This window comes from Myxine glutinosa, chromosome 11 (assembly GCF_964187855.1).
Source record: "Myxine glutinosa chromosome 11, kmMyxGlut1.1, whole genome shotgun sequence".
Taxonomy (NCBI): domain Eukaryota; kingdom Metazoa; phylum Chordata; class Myxini; order Myxiniformes; family Myxinidae; genus Myxine; species Myxine glutinosa.
Window position 1 is genome coordinate 72,335,636 of NC_136271.1, and position 19,506 is coordinate 72,355,141.

The window sequence follows — 19,506 nt, forward strand, 5'->3', positions numbered from 1 at the left end:
CCTAAACCACCAGTGCTTCATTTGAAGCTGTAACTTTTTGAAAATTAATTAAGTCTAATCCGAAAAATTAAATAATTAATTGATTAATCAATAAATCAAAAAATATCCTTTATAGCCACATCACTTGGTCACTGCCATGTCCAAATATTAGCTTCGTAGCTCAAAAGGTGCCTGAGATATTGCCCAGATGAAAAAGAAAATAAATAAATGATTAATAATGTAAAATAAATTAATAATAATGATTAAATAATTAAATAATTAAGCAATCGGCTAATAGAATACCTATACCACCACCATTTCATCCGAATCTGTAACTTTAAAAATATTAAGTCATCAACCGAATAATTAATTGATTAATCAATAAATCGAAAATAGCCTTTACAGCCAAATCATTTGGTCATTGTCGTGTCCATATATCAGCTTCCTAACCCAAAAGGTGCCTGAGATAATGCCCAGATGAGAAAGGAAATAAATAAGTACTTAATCGATAATAATTAAATAACTAATCAATTAATTGACTAATCAAAAAACAAAAAATACTGTTTTTGCCAAAGCACTTGCGGAATTGTGCCGAAATTTCAGCTTCCTGGCTCAAAGGATGGCTGAGATATCGCCCGGACAAACAAACAAGAAATACGTCGTACATAGCAGCACGTTACTTGCAAAATCCCTAAAATAAGTTGTTGGCCTATGATGACCTCAAAATTACTTGGTGGTTGAATTCAGTATCCAGATGTGCAAATCCTCTTAAATTTTCAAGTCAATCGGATGAAAATTGCGGATTTTAGAAAGCTGGCCTTTGTTTACCTTTTGGCCGATGTGGACCTAAGAAATACTTCGTGGTTGAATTCAGTGACCAGATATGCAAATCCTCTTAACATTTCAAGTCAATCGGGTGAAAATTAAGGATTTTAGAAATATGACAAAGTTGTTGACCTTTTGACCCCAAAAACAATAGGCTTCTTGCTTATGACCAACTCCACCATTTGGTGAAGTTTCTTGTAGATCGGTTGAAAATTGTGACCTGTAGGTGACTGACATAGACAAACGGACAGAATAACGCACAAGACCAACCAATATACTTTTAAAATCTTCGATTTTCGCAAGTAACAAAATTTCAACAAAACAAACCCCCTTTCAAACAAACTAAGCAAGCAAGCAAGTAAAGTCAGAAAGCAAGTAAACAAAAACAACCGGAATGAAAACTGAGTACCCCCTTTCAACGTGCGTCATCGCCGGCCCCCTTTGGTGCCCAGCAATGACGTCATGCAGTGCCTGGAGATGGCATAGGAAAGGAGCGGTGTACAAAAATTCTACAGGCGGAAGCACTCCTATGGTAAAATTTCGTGTCAATTGGACCAACGGTTGCCGAGAAAATGAATTTTAAAAATGCATACACTCCATACGTACGCACCCATCGCCTAACAATGATTTTCGCTTCGTGAGCGCAAGGTGATTATTGCTCTAACCTACAGCGTGCACTGTATCAGGGGTATCGCCACGCCCTCAGCTTATGATTCCACCCTACAACCTTGTGCTGCCTAAAGAAGAGGAAGAATCAATCTTCCCTCGGCGAATGATTCCACCCCACAACCTTGTGCTGCCTAAAGAAGAGGAAGAATCAATCTTCCCTCGGCGAATGATTCCACCCCACAACCTTGTGCTGCCTATAAAAGAAGAGGAAGAATCAATCTTCCCTCAGCGAATGATTTCACCCCACAACCTTGTGCTGCCTATAAAAGAAGAGGAAGAATCAATCTTCCCTCAGCGAATGATTCCACCCCCCAACCTTGTGCTGCCTAAAGAAGAGGAAGAATCAATCTTCCCTCGGCGAATGATTCCACCCCACAACCTTGTGCTGCCTATAAAAGAAGAGGAAGAATCAATCTTCCCTCAGCGAATGATTCCACCCCCAAACCTTGTGCTGCCTAAAGAAGAGGAAGAATCAATGTTCCCTCGGCGAATGATTCCACCCCACAACCTTGTGCTGCCTATAAAAGAAGAGGAAGAATCAATCTTCCCTCAGCGAATGATTTCACCCCACAACCTTGTGCTGCCTATAAAAGAAGAGGAAGAATCAATCTTCCCTCAGCGAATGATTCCACCCCCCAACCTTGTGCTGCCTAAAGAAGAGGAAGAATCAATCTTCCCTCGGCGAATGATTCCACCCCACAACCTTGTGCTGCCTATAAAAGAAGAGGAAGAATCAATCTTCCCTCAGCGAATGATTCCACCCCATAACCTTGTGCTGCCTATAAAAGAAGAGGAAGAAGCATCTTCACTCAGCGAATGATTCCACTCCACCCCATAACCTTGTGCCGCCATAAAAGAAGGCTTCCCTTTGGTTGTCATCTCCATATCTCTACGGCTAATGTTCTCCCCCCTGTGGCTAATGCTCCTGCACCCCATCTTCCTGTTGCCCCAACCCCTTGCATGGAAGTCAGTATTTCTCTCGTCCACACGTAGAGTGCAAAACTCTGACCAATAGCACATTGAGCTTGCTTCAAATTACAATCAGTGTTGAAATCCATAATTTCCGCTTCTCTCTCAACAATGACTGTTGGTCCTAAAAAGTTCGATTAACAAAGGATTTGGTGCTAGGACTGCTGCTGGGTTCGTAGGCCAGCTGGGTCTGCCCCCAAAGGGTATTGGTTGATGAATTCCTGCTCTAACCTATAGGGGGCACTGCATGAACGACACAGCAAATGATGCTACCCGCAGCCATTGCTGGCATCAAAGCGAAGAAGAAGAGCTGCGCAACATGACGTTCCCTCAGCACAAGGTGCATTCATATATGGCGAAGAAGAAGATCCGGTATATCGGCGAATCTGCAATTAGGAAAAGGAAGTACATGGAGGTTGTGTTGCTTGTTTTATGCGACTTTCACGCTGCCGTTTCGAAAATATGACGAGTTTCTGCCGGCATTACTTGTGGGACGTTAAAGATGCGTATCGCACCTGAATTGCCGTATCTTGTTACATTTCCACAGAAAAGGCGAGAAAACGATCAACACAACAGCCTCGTTGTTGGTCACAGGAAGTAGCTGCAGGGGCGGCGGGCGGGATTCCGAGCATCTGACTTTCCTCAGGCGCGGAATTATTTTGGCATCACCTCCTTCAGGTTGAAGTAAGTTGTGAATTGTTGGTGGGAGGGGCTGGCAGGATAGCCAGTAGGTACGCACACTAAGCTGTGGTAACCTAGGTTCGAATCCAGACCCTGCTATAAACTGCCATCCTGGTGATTCATAGGCAGGATGAGAGCCGCTCCTCGGTTTGACGCTAAACCGGGCGTCCTGTCTGCCGCCATTTATAATTGGTGGACATCGCGAAGAGTTGGCGAGTTATCGCCGGCATTCCGATCAAATTACAAATTCTTGCCCGAATGTGTGCGACCCCGCAACCCTGTGCTGCACTGCACATATAAGAAGAAGAAGAAGATTGGTGGGAGGAGGAGGAGGCACTGACTAATGTTTTTAAACGCGTCGTCGCTGTTATCCACTTAATACGTACTTTAATGCATTTTCGGTATAGAGCACATTACTTTATCTATAATTACTGTAAACATTGCTATTATTTTTAAAATGACGGATGATGATGTTTGATGTTTGGGGTGATGCTTTGCACGGATGATGTTTGGGGTGATGCTTCTGGCTGACTCGTTAAAAAATACCATTTTTAATCACTGCCATAAACTATAAAGTCGTGATCATGCCAGGTGAGGGTAAAGTGCGACACGTTAAAGTTAAATTTTAACTGAGAGTACTGAGCTGAAGGATCACTCGTCAATGTTTCAGGGTGAGTGGTGGTGGTGGTGGTGAGGAGGTAAGAAGGATTGGCAAGGGTTGTGAGTCATGGAATAGGAGAGCGATGGTAATGTTCCAGATAATGTTTTGGAGTTTTTGTGGCCAGTACTCAGTACTATATGGGGTATTGTACGAAACGATGCAGAATCATCAGCAAGAGGGAATAGCCTGGTGTTAGTAAGGGCATTTTATGAGATATTTCACAAATCTGTTAACTAAATTGTTACCAAAAAATTTCTTCACCAATATGTTTGTAAAGGTGTGTAATAACATGTGTTAAAATGTTGAAGGTCAACTCCCGTGGGAAACCCAGAAAAAAAGCTGTTGAATTCGGGTACCGAAAAATTATTTTCGAGAATTTTTATTTTTTTTAATCGGCCCTTAAGTAACTTATGAGGGGTCAAATAAGGGTTTTTCATGATTCTGAGTTGATTGTTAACATTTATATTTCACCACAGACACTCCTTTGTGGAAAAATAATTTCCAAATATATCTCATTTTCTACTTTGCAGGACATGGAGTCTAGCAATATGGATGAAGACGTTACTCCACCTGTGCTCAATTGCTTCATCTGTGCACGCTCGGATACACCAGCTGAAAGGCTCATACAGGCAACTCCAAAGGGATACTCAACTTTATTGAAACAAGCAGAAACTGTCGAAAATGTTACTGTTGTGGAACGTATGAAGGAGGCTCAAAAGGAAGGAAAACTGAGGTACCACCAGAAGTGTAAAAATGATCTGTACAACAACTTTGTTGCAACCACCAAGAAGTCAGCTCAAGCATCAAAGGCAGAGAAAGAGTCATCAAAGTTGAAGAGAAGACGCACTACTTGTGAGTTCAGTTCATCAACTGGCTGCAGTTCTAGAAGATCACAGTCAGTTGACCTCCTGTATAAGGATGTATGCATTCTTTGCAACCAACCAGCCCAGCTCTACAAAAATAATCCAGCACAAGGTAGAAAGAAATACAGAGTGCCAGATAATTTGACTGCAGATACACTGAAGGCAAGCTTGCTGAAGACAGCACGGAGTCACGGGGACGTCTGTCTTGACAATCGGTCTCAAGAACATCTGAAGGCTTGCAGGAACAAGTGTCAGCTGACTATCGATGTCAGTCATACTGTGTGTGGTGGGGTATGACTTTGGACCTAAATCAATCAAGGCAATATCATTGGATATGAACTTGAGTGCCGTCTTTATGATCTGAGTCTTCTCATCTCCATGGTCAAGATTAGCATGATGCCCTCGCAGAATATTGTCGGTGCCATCTTTGAGACAGAGTACATCTGCCCTTCTTTCCTGTGTTGTGAAATACAAGGTGTCTTCGTATTTCTCTAGAAGTTTTATCTTTAGCCAATGCTTTGAATAAGAAAGGCTCTTCTCTGGTGACTGATCAAACTCCTGCAGCTTTTCATGGACTTGGTCCATGTTCATTACCCCATGCTCTAATTCTGAGTCTAACCATTCGCAGAATTCAATAAAAACTGCCTCTCGCTCCTCATCAATACTCCTCTGTCCTCTCTTCCTTTTTCCTTCCTCATCAGTCTTGGACAAACTGTCACCTCTCGCAAACATAAGTTTGCATCGCAAATGGTACAGTGTTTCTTCTGCTACCAAGTCGTTGATCCCTTCCAGGCGTCCAGTGACTTCAGTGCCCCAGTCATCCCCGCGACTCCGTGCTGTCTTCAGCAAGCTTGCCTTCAGTGTATCTGCAGTCAAATTATCTGGCACTCTGTATTTCTTTCTAGCTTGTGCTGGATTATTTTTGTAGAGCTGGGCTGGTTGGTTGCAAAGAATGCATACATCCTTATACAGGAGGTCAACTGACTGTGATCTTCTAGAACTGCAGCCAGTTGATGAACTGAACTCACAAGTAGTGCGTCTTCTCTTCAACTTTGATGACTCTTTCTCTGCCTTTGATGCTTGAGCTGACCTCTTGGTGGTTGCAACAAAGTTGTTGTACAGATCATTTTTACACTTCTGGTGGTACCTCAGTTTTCCTTCCTTTTGAGCCTCCTTCATACGTTCCACAACAGTAACATTTTCGACAGTTTCTGCTTGTTTCAATAAAGTTGAGTATCCCTTTGGAGTTGCCTGTATGAGCCTTTCAGCTGGTGTATCCGAGCGTGCACAGATGAAGCAATTGAGCACAGGTGGAGTAACGTCTTCATCCATATTGCTAGACTCCATGTCCTGCAAAGTAGAAAATGAGATATATTTAGAAATTATTTTTCCACAAAGGAGTGTCTGTGGTGAAATATAAATGTTAACAATCAACTCAGAATCATGAAAAACCCTTATTTGACCCCTCATAAGTTACTTAAGGGCCGATTAAAAACAATAAAAATTCTCGAAAATAATTTTTCGGTACCCGAATTCAACAGCTTTTTTTCTGGGTTTCCCACGGGAGTTGACCTTCAACATTTTAACACATGTTATTACACACCTTTACAAACATATTGGTGAAGAAATTTTTTGGTAACAATTTAGTTAACAGATTTTCATATGTTTCCCTTACTATGTTGGCTTCACGGTTAAGGTGGCTGGCTTAAGATCTTGGGGTCTGTATTTTGAGCCTCTGTCTGCCGTTAAATAACACCAGGTGTGTTGACTCAGTTTCACATCCTTTCGAGATCGGTAAAAGGAGTACCAGCTTACTGAATGCAGGGGGCACTGCATCAGCGGCACAGCTTCCAGAAAAATGATGCAACCAGCAGCCACAGGCTCCATATGAAACGACATCAACAAGCAATAAGGAAGAGTTGGATATCCAGAGCATTTGGAGAAGCCCTTTATGTCGATGTGGAACGAGACTGGGTTCAAGACACTGCCTTGGGGTCTCCAGCCTCCGCTGTGAGAGGAGAGGGTTATACTGATAGTAAGTACCACGTTGACTGTGCAGGTAGAGGAATTCAGAAACCCAGGTACGAATGAAGTCTTGTGTGCCACAAGCAGCGATTTTGACAAGCAGAGCTGGATACTAGCTGATTTGAATGCCTGAGATGCATGTCTAGAGAGACGGGGACGGGCCTGACTTCTTGTTTGAGATGTAAAGCTTCCAACTATTTCTGGGAGAGTAGCAGCAGTATGCCCATAATTGAGTGAGCAGGACAGAATCCAAATGAATGGTTAGATCTTAGACTTTGAAAATACGAACTACTGACTATAATGGATTTTATGGCTTTCCTTGTCTTTTTGCATCCTTATCATGAATGGGAGTGATGTTGATGGATCTTCTGATTTTACTCCATCCTTCACCACCTGGTACTCCAACACTGATGGTCTCCCTTCAGAATACTTGACTTATTGAGTCATTTAATCATTAGCTGATGCAGGGTGCCTCTGAAACCTTCCTGACAACTGATACACCAGACCCCTCGTAAAAAAATAAAATCTGTACACAAAGTTTAGGCTTGTGGAGAAGCTAGACCAAATAACTCATCAGGACATAACATAACAAAAGGAATAATAGAGAGAGAAAGGGGTGTGGGGGAGGTCTGTGGGCCATTAATACCATAACTGAGGGGTAGAATAGAGGGAGACTTGGACAAACAATGGGTGTTAGGGAGAAATGAGAGGTAGGAGAAGGATGCATTGGGTAGACAAGATGAATATAGAAGCAAACTCTTCAGAGGCGAAAACTGGAAATTTGGAAAAAGGTAGGCTCAGGAGTTGGGGACAAGAGGGGGGGGGGGGGGGGGGGTGTTAACTGGGACAGAAAATATCATGGTTTTTAATGGGGGATGACCTGAGATGGTGGTGAACAGCTATCTTGAAGACCTGAAGGAAGGGCAGAATGAGATTGAAGAGGATGTGCCATCGAATTCGTTCCACAGGTGGGGAAAAGAGCAATTAATGAGTGGAGGTGAGCAGTGATTCTGGATTTTGCGAGTTTCACCAGAAGGCGGTTGATGGTGGTCCGTGTGCACCCTGCATACTCATGGGGAGAACAAAGCATGGAAAAGCAGCGGATGCAAGACCACAAAGGAGGTGGAGGAAGACAGAGACCACCGATCTGTCTATCATGTGAAAGGCACACAGACTCAAGTTCTTCACCAGAGATTCCAATGATCGTGAAGGCCTTGATTTCCACGGTGTTTAGCTGAGCAGGATGTGAGGCGGCGGCGCCAGCCCAGAGGGGAGAGCATTATTTTATCAAGCTGCACATAAAGGCCTTGTAGGTGGACAAGAGTTCTGGTGTGCCAAGAATGGACTTTGCACAACGGAGGATGCCCAGTCAGTTTGGAGAGAGACACTGAGAGTGTGAGATTTATCAGGATTGAAAGATACATATTCCAGGTGTTTGACCAGCTTGTGATTTTGTGAAGATCTGAAGAGAAGAGGCTGCAGCTTCCCTGTCTGAAGGATGAGGGGTGTCATGACAAAGGATGGAGTAGTCTGCAAATAGATAAAGGGGATTTTGCAGAGAGTCAGTGAAATCATTTAGGAAGATCAGGAATAGGGCTGGGCCCAGAACACTGCCTTGGGGCACTCCAGCCTTGACAGGGAGAGGAGATGTAAGGAATCAATTGAGAGCCACACGTTGGCTGCAAGAGTATAGGAAGTCAGTAACCCATGTGTGGAGTTGGCCATGGATTCCATAGGCAGAGAGTTTGGAGAGTAAGGCCGGATGCCATATTGTATCGAAAGCACGAGATACAGTCATGAGAAAAAGTAAGTACACCCCATGTAAAGTTTTGACTTTTTCAACATATTTCAACATGCAGCTATTTGATCTTCATTTCAACGATATTGAGGAATAAAGGTGATATAATATAACAAATATCATGAAACATTTACATTTTGTAGTCCATTGTATAATTTAAATAAACATAAATGCAAATTTCGCATGTGGAAAAAGTAAGTACACCCCTACATTTATCACTACTTCAAATACCTAAAATTAGAATCAGGTGCACCAGCTCAGGTGCAAATGATTAGAACATCGTTAGAGAGGATCTTGGAGGAACCCATCTTATTTAAACCTCAGACATTTAGTTTGGTTTGCTCTTTGTTGTTGAAGTGTGCGGCGTCACCATGCCAAGATCAAAAGAGCTCTCTGAGGCCTTCAGAAAGAAGGTTATAGATGCCTACAAGTCTGGGAAGGGATTCAAAAAGATCTCCAAACAATTTGAAATCAATCATTCGACTGTCCAGAAGATCATCTACAAGTGGAGAAGATTCCAAACAACTGCCAACTTGTTCAGGCCAGGCCGCTCCAGCAAGTTCAGCCCGAGAGCAGACCGCAAGATGCTGAAAGAAGTCTCTAAGAACCCCAGAATGTCATCACAGCCCCTACATGTAGCTCTTGCCACTGTTGATGTCAAAGTGCACGAGTCTCCCATTAGAAAGAGGCTGCACAAATTTGATCTACATGGGAGGTGTGCCAGGTGGAAACCTTTGCTGTCCAGAAAGAACATCAGGGCAAGACTAAAGTTTGCCAATGAACACCTAGGCAAAGACCAGCACTTCTGGAACAATGTGCTCTGGACAGATGAGTCAAAGGTAGAGCTATTTGGCCACAGTACCAGAAGACATGTTTGGTGAAAACCAAAGACAGCATTTGACCACAATAACCTGATACCAACTGTAAAGCATGGTGGTGGAAATATTATGGTTTGGGGCAGCTTTGCTGCATCAGGGCCTGGGCAGCTCACCATCATAGAATCCACTATGAATTCTTCATTGTACCAGAGGGTGCTTGAGGATAATGTGAGGCCATCTGTTGGAAAGTTGAAGCTCAATTGAAGGTGGACCTTGCAACATGACAATGACCCTAAACATACCAGTAAATCCACCAAGGAATGGCTGAAAAGAAAGAAATGGAGGGTTCTGGAATGGCCAAATCAAAGCCCGGATCTAAATCCCATCAAGATGTTGTGGGGGGGATTTGAAACGAGCTGTGCATGCAAGAAACCCCTCAAACATCGCACAGCTGAAAGAATTCTGCATGGAGGAGTGGGCAACAATTTCTCCCAGTCGATGTCAGAGACTGGTAGACAGTTATAAGAAACGCCTACTTGAGGTTGTTTCTGCCAAAGGGGGCAACACCACCTATTAGAGCCAAGGGTGTACTTACTTTTTCCACCTGCGAAATTTGCATTTATGTTTATTTAAATTATACAATGGACTACAAAATGTAAATGTTTCATGATATTTGTTATATTATATCACCTTTATCTATCAATATTGTTGAAATGAAGATCAAATAGCTGTATGTTGAAATATGTTGAAAAAGTCAAAACTTTACATGGGTTGTACTTACTTTTTCACGTGACTATGTCCAGAGACACTGCCCTGATCTCATCTTGGGCATTGAGGCCCTGTTGGACATTCACATTCACATCGCCGTCTCCGTCCATCCCTCTCCTCCACAGCTGCAGAAACCCTCATCCACGCCTTCATCACCTCCCGTCTGGACTACTGCAACAGCCTCCTCTATGGTTCACCCTCAATAATAATCATCAATAGACTCCAATACATTCAGAACTCCGCTGCCCGTCTACTCACCCATTCCCGGACCCGTGACCACATCACCCCCGTCCTTTATAAGTTTCACTGGCTCCCCATCCCCCAGAGAATCCAGTACAAAATCCTCCTCTTGACCTACAAAGCCCTCCATTACCTGGCCCCATCCTACCTGACTGACCTCCTCTCCAGACACACTCCCACCCGCAACCTCCGCTCTGCTGGCGCCAACCTCCTGCCCCCCCCCCCCCCATCCAGACCAAATTCAGATCCTGGGGGGACAGGGCCTTCTCCATCACTGCTCCCACCCTCTGGAACTCACTACCTCACACCATCAGAGACTCCTCCTCACTCACCACATTCAAAACATCACTCAAGACCCACCTGTTCAACACTGCATTTAACATTTAACCCACAGCATTTAACCCCTGACTATCTCTTCTCCTTCTCCTTCCTTTTGCTTTGATTATTATTTACCTCTTTATTTTTGTCTTTTTGCACTTGTTTTTTGTACTCTGTCAAAGCGTCTTTGGGCTTCTTGAAAAGCGCTATATAAAATAAATGTATTATTATTATTATTATTATTCAGGGTTGGGTGAGTAGAACCAGCATGTGCAAGGTAGGGTGATCCAGTTTGAATCTGAAATGATGATTTGAGACGAGACTGTTCGAGAAAAGGAATGGTTTCATATCGATGGCAATAATGAATTCCATGACCTTTCTGATGATTGCAAGTAATCTGATAGGTCTGTAGTTTAGTGGATCCGTTTTTGCACCTTGTTTATGTAATGCAGTGATGTTGGCTGATTTTCCAACAGATGGATGATGACCTCGGGCAAGCAAATGACTGGGTGAAAAGGGCAGAGAGAGGATGTGCAAGTGCAGAAGAGCAGGCTTGTAGCCTTTGTGCACATGAGCTGATGTTTTTTTGGGGTTGTTTTTTTTTGTATACAAGATCGAGGCTCGTGTAAGAGCTAACATTAATCACAAAAAAAAGGGACACACAAAACATACAATAAAGGGAGCGGGAGACAAGATTGGGAGAGAGAGGGAAGCACACAAATACAACAGCAAAGAACAGGGACATCGGGAGATCTGTGGGAGGGAGAGGGCTTGGGGTGGGGAGGCATGGGAAGGGAGGAGGGGGGGGGGGGGGGGAGAGGTATAGCACACATGGACACTGCTAGGACTTACAGGAAAGAAATTGGTATTTCAAAAAAGTGGATGTGGGGTGAATTAACGGGGGTAGAAAAGATCAAGGTTTTGGATGGGGGAAGATAAGAGATGGTGGTGAACAGCCGTTTTAAAGACCTGGAGTGAGGAGTGGGATTGAAGAGAGTGAGGGATTTTGTTCCAGAGGCAGGAGTAAAGAGGAATGAAAGAGTGAATGTGAGCAGAGAGTCTTGATTTTGGCAATTTCACCAGAAGAGGGTTGCTGGCAGATCTTGTGCGACCTGTAAGAATATTTGGGGGACAGATCACAGGTAGAGCTGGGGGAGCCAGGCCGGATAGGAGTCGGTAGAAGACAGAAACACCACCTACCTGCCTGTGGTGAGTGAGTGAAAGGCCCTCACAAACAGCTTCATTGCGGGAGATTCCAATGATTCTGAAAGCTTTGGTTTCAACAGCGTGAAGCCGAGCTTGGTGTGAGGCAGGAGCACCAGCCCAGAGGGGAGAGCAGTATTCCATTGAGCTGCGGATGAAAGCCTTGTATGTGGTGAGGAGGTCAGGTGTGCGGAGGAAGGACTTCGCACGACGGAGGATGCCCAGTCGGCGACTGGCATTGGAGGCCACCTTGGAAATGTGGTTTTCCCAGGAAAGATCATGGCAGATTGTGAGACCCAAAAGCTTGAGTAACAGAACTTCCTGGAGAGGATTGTTGAAAAAGTAGATGGGAGGGTTGTCCAGTCGGTCTTTTCGGAGAGACATAGAGTGAGAGTGTGAGATTTGTCAGGATTGAAAGACATGTTCCACTTGTTTGACCAGTCTGTGATTTTGTCCAGGTCTGCAGAGAGTGAGGAGGCTGCAGACTGCCAATCTGAGGGATGAGAAATGGAGTGGCAGAGAGTGGAGTCATCAGCAAAGAGATAGAGAGGATTTTCCAGAGAGTCGGAGAGATCATTTATGAAGACCAGAAAAAGCACAGGGCCCAGAACACTGCCTTGGGGGACCTCCAGCCTGAACAGGAAGGGGAGATGAGAGAAACCCATTCAGGGCCACACGTTGACGACGACCAGAGAGGAAGTCCGCGAGCCATGCGTGGGTGGAGATTTCCATGGTCTCCCTTCATGTTGTTGTTGTTCATGTTCCTTCATCATGTTGGCCGGTCACTTTGCAGAATCAGAGTCGAGCTTTTGCCAGAAACTTTGCCAGAAACTTCACCTTTACAGGTGTAAAAGACACACATTCCAGGAGCTATTGTGTGCGACTTGGTAGAATGGATACAGAGAGCAAGGGGTTGGAGACACAAGACATGACAGCAAACACAGAATAGAGGCATGTGGCCTTCTCATGAATGGAGACAGCTGTGTTGCCATTTGAAGTGAGGGAAGGGATGGAGGTGGAACATACTCTGGAGATGGACTTAACAAGGTGCCACCAGATTTTAAAGGAGGGGGACAGGTTTGAAAGTTCAATTTTGAGACTGGACAGATGTTGTTTTCTGACCTCCTTGAGAGTGGACACACAATTGTTGCGGGCTTTATGGAATGCAAGGATATGCTCTCTACCAGTCAGTCAAGCCTGATTCCACATTCTGAGGTGATGTTTCTGTCAGTGAGCCAAATACCCTTTTCTTCAGTTCTTTATTCCCCTTCTTCCCTAGAACACATGAGCAGACTTTCTCTGGCTTTGTCTTACCCTCCACAACAACCTCATGATCTTTTAATAGCATATGATTTGAGGTGCCAAAGAGAGCTGAGGAAGACCAGCAAAGGAAGAGCAGGAATTCTTTCTCTCATTAGGAAAGCAGTACCCATTAATTCAGCCATTAGTATAACCCCATGTCAAGCTACGTTCCACCATTAAATGCTATGAAATGATAATTCCAAACATGTATTAAGGTGAAACTAGAGCAATGTGACTGTGTCGCCAATGTGCCTCTGCGTTGTCCCTACCCTTGACAACAAGTGGATGCCCTGGTTCACTGTCCTAAAAATAAACAAGTTTGATTTAAATCCCCTCAGCTGTTTTCAAGTGTCACATTTTTACCAGACAGGACAGGTTTCACATCGATCGGTGAAGCGTTTTCGGAGAAGGGATTTTTTTTTTTTTTAATATCAGCTGTCAAGCTAATATGGCTGCCAAACCATGTGACATATGACGTCAAAAATGTAAACTCTGCATATATATGGGTAGGGGATCAACATTTGTGAAGTTTCGTGCTGATCGGATAAGGTTCGTTTTTCTATCCAAGATGGCTTCCAAACCACGTGACCTTTGATGTCATAATTTTTTAACTATATGCAGCACTGGTGTTAGATGACATTTGTAAAGTTTCAAATCATTAGAGTAAGTGGTTTCTGAGATATAATTATTTAATATTTTCTTTCAATCCAATATGGCTGCCACACCATGTGATCGATGACGTTTTTGTGATCAACTTTTAATCGCCATGCCTAGTTAATGACATACATAAAGTTTAGAGTCAATCACTTTGGTGGTTTGGGAGAAGATGGGTTTTTTAAGTTTTAGGTTAAATCCAATATGGCTGCCAAACCATGTGACCTATGATGTCATAAATTTAATATTTCAATACAATTGGGTCATTGATCATGTGCAGGCAATTTCAGATTTTTAAGATAAAGCAATCGATTAAAACATTTATGGCTAGTATACCATTTCACTGATGTCATCATTATCATGCTTTTGTTCCTCATTGGGAGTACTCGAAAATGTGTCGTTTCACAAATTTTCCAATAAGCGGTTTCTGAGAAATATTTTTTTAATTATTTGAGTTTAATCCAAGATGGCTGCTGTACCACGTGATCTATGGCAACACAATTGTCATAAAAACCATCTACATGGGTGTCGATCATTCCCTAAACGTTTCGTCTCAATTCGACATTTGGTTGCTGAGAAAAATGAGGTTTAGCCCGTATGGACTGACGGACGGACAACCCAAAAACATAATGCCTTCGGCCATCTTCGGGGGTGGAGGCATAAAAATGGATTTGAGAAGACCAGGATGCAGCCAGGCACTTTTCAAAAAAACCCTTCCTGCTATCCCCAACTTGACAAATACAAAATGCTTCAGAGGAAAATTGGATCATTTATTGCGCATATATGAAGGCTGCATATATGTCAGATATATACTAGATATGGGCAGGGTACAGCCCGAAGTACCCCGTGGGGGACCCCACTCCCTCTCGTCAAAACTCAAGGTGGGGAACCCGATCGAAGCAAGGGTGGAAATCACTCCATTTATGACGACGAAAAGTCTGATGCCTGATGTGGAGATCGGTTTCTGAGGTTTGGGACATGGAATGTAGGGACAATGACAGGGAGATCAGGAGAAATGGTGGAAGTATTGGTCAGAAGAAGAGTGGACATATGTTGTGTGCAGGAGACAAGATGGAAGGGAAGTGGTGTGAGAATGGTGAAGGGTAGGCAGGGACAGAAATACAAGTTTGTGTGGCAAGGGTGCCCAGAAGGCATGAATGGTGTTGGTGTCCTCTTTTCTGAGGAGTTTGTAGACAGTGTGGTGAGTGTGACGAGAGTGAGTGAAAGGTTGATGATGGTGAAAATGATGATTGGAAAGCTCTTGGTGAACGTCATCTCGGGATATGCTCCGCAGGTTGGTCGGAGCGATGAAGAGAAGGACAAGTTCTGGTGTGCGATAGAGAAGCTGATGGAAAACATGAAAGATAAGGAAGTTGTTGTGGTAGGAGGAGAACTAAATGGACATGTGGGAAGGAGTATGGACGGTTTTGAGGGAGTTCATGGGGGTTACGGATATGGTGTGAGAAATGGAGAAGGTGAAAGGATTTTGGAGTTTGCTGATGTAGCTGATTTGTTTGTTTTGTAATACTCAGTTCCAGAAAGAGGATAATAAGCTTGTTACATACACGTCAGGTGGGTCGACGACAACCGTTGACTACCTGATGGTGCGTAGGCGAGATAGGGGGCACCTCCGGGACACAAAGGTGATCCCGGGGGAGGAGGCTGTTTCACAGCACCACTTGGTTGTCTGTGACATAAGGTTGAAAGGTGCGAGGAGAGCTCGGCGGGTGAAGCACCAACCGAGAATGAAGGTGTGGAGGTTGAAAGAGGTGACAGTGAGGAAGGCATTAAAAGAGAGGCTGAGTATGGTAGAGGATGATGTGGTTGAGCTTGAAAGTGGTTGGATGTCAATGAAAGATAGTCTGTTGGGAGCCGTTGGTGAGGTATGTGGATGTACAAAAGGACCACCGAGGCACTCGGAAACATGGTGGTGGGATGATGAAGTTGGAAAGAAGATTGATGAGAAGAGAAAGAAGTTCAAGGAGTGGCAGAAGGCGCAGGGTACGGGGGCAGAAAAGGAAGAGCATGAAAGTTATAAGGTAGCCAAGAAGGCTGCAAAGAAAGAGGTAGCAAAGGCGCAGGAGGCATGTAGGAAAATGTTCGTAGAACGCTTGGATTTGGAAGAGGGTCAGAGAGTGGTATTCAAGATTGCAAAGCAGACAGCGAATGAGAGGTGTGATGTGATGGGGGTGAGTTGCTTGAAGGATGAAGTGGGACAAATCGTTGTGGACCCAGATGGAATTAAAGGAAGATGGAAGAGATATATGGAAATACTGTTGAATGCAGAGAATGAATGGGATGGCAACATAGAGAGTAACCCAGTTTTAGGACCGGCAGAGAAGATAACCGAGAAGGAAGTTGAGGAAGCGATTAAAGCAATGAAGAGTAGAAAAGCGGGAGGGCCGACGGGAGTTGTGGGAGATATGTTGAAGGCAGTGGGAAATTGTGGTGTGAAGAGAATGACAGAGATCTGCAATCTGGTGGTGAAAGAAGGCCGCATTCCAGTGGATTGGGAACTAAGTACCCTCGTCCGTCTATACAAGGGGAAAGGTGACCCTCTGGACTGTGGCTCGTATCGAGTGATAAAGTTATGGGAGCATGGAATGAAGGTATTGGAAAGTGTGTTGGAGAGGAGGATAAGGAAGAAAGTGAAGATTGACGAAATGCAGTTTGGATATATGCCAGGAAGAGGAACGACAGACGCGCTTTTTATTGTGAGGCAGTTGCAGGAGAAGTACATGGAGAAGAGGAAGAAGTTGTTTCTTGGGTTTGTTGATCTGGAGAAAGCATTCGATAGGGTTCCACGTGAACTCGTGACATGGGCATTGAGGAAGTTAGGAGTGGAGGAATGGTTGATCAGAGTAGTGATGGCAATGTACAAAAGAGCGCGCACAGCTGTAAGGACGAAGGACGGGAACAGTGGTGAGTTTGAGGTGAAGGTGGGAGTGCATCAGTGGTCGGTACTAAGTCCACTACTATTTGTAGCTGTGATGGAGGTGCTGGCTCGGAACATAAAGGAGGGTTTACCGTGGGAGTTGTTGTATGCAGATGATCTGGTGTTGATTGCAGAAAGTATGGATGGACTGAAGGAGAAGATGAACAAGTGGAAGGAATGTATGGAGACGAAAGGTCTGAAGGTGAATATCGGAAAAACAAAGGTGATGGCAAGTGGTAAAGCATGTGGTGAGGTGGAAAGAACTGGGAAGTAGCCATGTGCTGTGTGCAGGAAGGGTGTTGGAGTGAACTCAATTCAATGTGCAATGTGCGCTGAGTGGGTTCATCAAAAATGTAGTGGTTTGAGAGGGTCATTAACCAGTGTGGCAGCTACATTCAAGTGTAAGGTGTGCACAGAGGGAGCTGCAGATGGAGGAAATGTTGAGTTGGATCTTGGAGACGGCGTGAAGCTGGAAGGTGTGAAAACATTTTGTTACCTAGGAGACATGCTGAATGGAGAAGGTGGATCAGACTCGGCAACGGTTGCTAGAGTGAGATGTGCATGGAAGAACTTTCGGGAACTGAGTGGCGTGCTGACGAGGAGGGGAGTGTCGTTGAAGCTGAAGGGAAAGGTGTATGCTGCATGTGTGAGAAGTGTTATGATTTATGGGAGCGAGACATGGGTAATGAACGTAGAGCAGCAACGAAGGCTGGAAAGGGTGGAAATGCAAATGGTTCGGTGGATGTGTGGAGTATCGTTGAGAGAGAGGAAGCCAAATGATGAATTGCGAAAGATGATGGGAATAGAGCCTGTGATGGATGCTGTGAAGAGGAACAGGTTGAGATTGTTTGGTCATGTGTTGAGGAAGGATGAAAGTGACTGGTTGAGAAGAGTGATGGAAATGAATGTGGAAGGAAGTAGAGGACGGGGAAGACTGAGAAAGACTTGGCTAAAGATGGTCGAAGAAGAAATGCGGGCAAGGGGGTTAACAAGGGGAGATGCAGAAAATAGGGCAAAATGGAGAAGATTGTCATGGGGACCGCAAGGCTAACCCCCGCTCTTGCAGGGAAAATGGCCTTTAAAATGCCTGTTGTTGTATATATGTCAGATATGCATTATGCAAGATAATGATTATGACTATTTTGGTCAGTTTGAGGTTTGTGGATTTTTCTATAATCTTTTTGCCACGCTCTTGTTTTGATGTAGATTATTGGCTGCTCAGACAATGGAGAGGGGGAAAACCAAAGAAAATGAACTCGGAAAGCTCTTTGCAGATGTGTCAAGTTTATCACAACCAGACGCCATCAAATGGCTCCAGAAACACAACTGGAACCTACAGGTAAGTGCTCTCTCTCGGCTCAAATGAGAACCCATATTTCAATGGTCTATTATGTTTGAATTATTTGAAACAGTGCTATAGCAGTCATACGGGATTGTTTTTTCAATTTTAATTTTGTCTTCGCAATTCACTTACACACAAGGAGAGAAGAAGAATCCCAGAAACAGGAGGAGACCACTTTGCACACAAAGCCCATGTAGTCTATATTGCCGGCAACCCATGAACACATCACTATCCTTTCACCCCGCACAAACAAAGTGAATGGCAGTATTACGCAATTAGTTCACTTTTCTATCTGTCTGTCTACACTCTACATAGTCAGTTTATGATCGAGGAACAACTTAATTTCATTGCAATGTTCTATTTTGAACACTAATCGGAACATGAATCGGATAACGAACCTGTAGTTTAGCAGTACCCCCAGAGTGGATAGAAAGAATATCTATAGCATTTAATGCTAGAATATGTATCGAATATGTATTGAACTTGGTGGGATCAGCAAATGATGGGCTGTTTATATTCACTGTTTTATTTATGTTTTTTCATTTGTTATTTATTTTGTGTACACTTGCGTATATGTCCTTCTGCCCTATGGCTACCATTGTTGTAACCCTAATGGCAGCCACCTTAATCTGCAACTTAAACTTGTAGATATTGTAAATAAAACTTGTATGCAGCTGTGTGCTGTGTTAAAGACTACTTCTGTGTGGATTTCCTGTCTCTTACAATGGTTCCTCAAATGAGGGCCCACACATTTGTTTGGTGCCATGCCTCTAAAAGGTAAATCTGGCTCTGAGTTGTTGTTTTTTGTATATAAAGTCGAGGCTCATGTAAGAGCTAACAAATAAAACATAAAATCATCAACAGAAACGCACATAAAACATATAATAGAGATAGTGGGAGACAAGATGGGGAGAGAGAGGGAAGCACAAGCACAACAACAGTAAAGAACATGGACGTGCGGGGTGGGTTGTCTTAGGTTGATCTTTAAATGTTAGGGATTGTTGTGAAGGGTAAGCCTGTGTGTTTTGGTCCTCTCTCTCTCTCTCTCTGCCTCTTCCTCTCTCCCTCTCTCCCTCTCTGCGGTGAGAGTGGAAAGCCCTAAGAATCGACTTCATCACAGGAAATACCAATGATCCTAAAAGCCTTTGTTTCTACAGCGTGAAGCCGAGCTAGGTGTGAGGCCGGTGCACCAGCCTAGAGGGGAGAGCAGTAGTCCATTGAGCTGCGGATGAAAGCTTTGTAAGTGGTTCGGAGCTCAGTTGTGCCAAGGAAGGATTTCGCATGATGGAAGATGCCCAGTCGACGACTGGCTTTGGAGGCCAGCTTGGAAATTTGGCTTTCCCAGGAAAGATCATGGCAGATAGAGAGACTCAAAAGCTTGAGTGACAGAACTTCTTCGAGAGGATTGTTTTGCAAAAGTAGATGTGAGGGTTTTCCAGACGGTCTTTTCAGAGAG

The 19,506-nt window shown here is 44.0% G+C and overlaps 1 protein-coding gene across 6 annotated transcripts in view; it reads left to right on the plus strand.

Annotated features, from left to right (window-relative positions):
- The first annotated feature begins 2,735 nt into the window (after positions 1-2,735).
- TDP2 (tyrosyl-DNA phosphodiesterase 2) overlaps positions 2,736-19,506 on the plus strand; it is a 39,011-nt gene continuing 22,240 nt past the window's right edge. Inside the window, exons 1-3 of one of the 6 annotated variants that reach the window (XM_078786753.1) lie at positions 2,736-2,782; positions 2,990-3,126; positions 17,915-18,047. In XM_078786753.1, the coding sequence (XP_078642879.1) occupies positions 17,934-18,047 (114 nt within the window). In that variant the 5' untranslated portion in view covers positions 2,736-2,782; positions 2,990-3,126; positions 17,915-17,933. The other 5 variants (XM_068130827.2, XM_078786752.1, XM_078786757.1 and 2 more) reach the window with 5 other exon arrangements.